Below are 769 nucleotides of genomic sequence, written 5' to 3'. Positions count from 1 at the left end.
AAAAGAATAAAAGAAAGAAAAGAAAAGAGTATCTAGGAGCTTTAGCAGCCATGGTAGAGAGGCAGCTCCGTGGAACCTTCAGATGAAGGCTGCCTACTTTAATCTGAAATCTGAACCTTAAATTGGAGAAATCATCTGTTTTTATTTTTTTGTTAACAGCTCTAATTTATTCTCTTCCAAAAGACCAATCAAGTAAAGTGATCATAACAATAACTTGTCTTCTCAACAAAAGATGAAGCTTAGAACTGGATCACTTGGCCCTTTCTCTTCTTATCTCCTCCCAGTTCAAAATGCTTGCACCTCTTAATAGCCAGCATTCTCTTTGATCTGCAGTTGGGCTCAACACACTCAAGCCTCAACACAATCTTCTTTGTAGTTTTGGCCTTTTTCCGGAAAATCGGCTTCGTCTGCCCGCCGTAGCCACTCTGCTTCCGGTCATACCGCCGCTTTCCCTGCCCATACAGAGAGTCCTTGCCCTTCTTGTACTGGGTCACCTTGTGGGGCTGGTGTTTGCCACACTTCTTGCAGAATGTCCAGCGGGTTTTGGGGACGTTCACCATGCTGGCGGCGGCGTTGGCTGCGCGGAAAGTAGCGGCTGGCCGGAAGAGGAAGCGGAAGTGTCTCCTGGTTTATTTTAATTTATTTTTTAAATGCACCCAGTGGCATTCTACCTCCATGCTACATTCCTATTCATACTGTTTTTTCTTTATTTTGAAACAGAGTCTTACTAAGTTGCAGAAGGCAACTTAGTAGCTGAGGCTGTCCATAA

At 44.1% G+C, this 769-nt stretch overlaps 1 protein-coding gene across 1 annotated transcript; it reads right to left on the bottom strand.

Annotated features, from left to right (window-relative positions):
• Positions 1-239: 239 nt before the first annotated feature.
• Positions 240-560, bottom strand: LOC308263728 (large ribosomal subunit protein eL42-like; the record flags this gene model as incomplete). Its single annotated transcript, XM_080696772.1, has 1 exon — positions 240-560. One exon carries the CDS (start codon positions 558-560, stop codon positions 240-242), a length of 321 nt encoding a protein of 106 aa, XP_080552898.1.
• Positions 561-769: the final 209 nt, after the last annotated feature.

This window comes from Muscardinus avellanarius (genome assembly GCF_963383645.1).
Source record: "Muscardinus avellanarius genome assembly, chromosome: 5".
Lineage (NCBI taxonomy): Eukaryota > Metazoa > Chordata > Mammalia > Rodentia > Gliridae > Muscardinus > Muscardinus avellanarius.
Note: the sequence above shows the minus strand (reverse complement) of the source record. Positions and strands in the feature narration are given on the sequence as shown.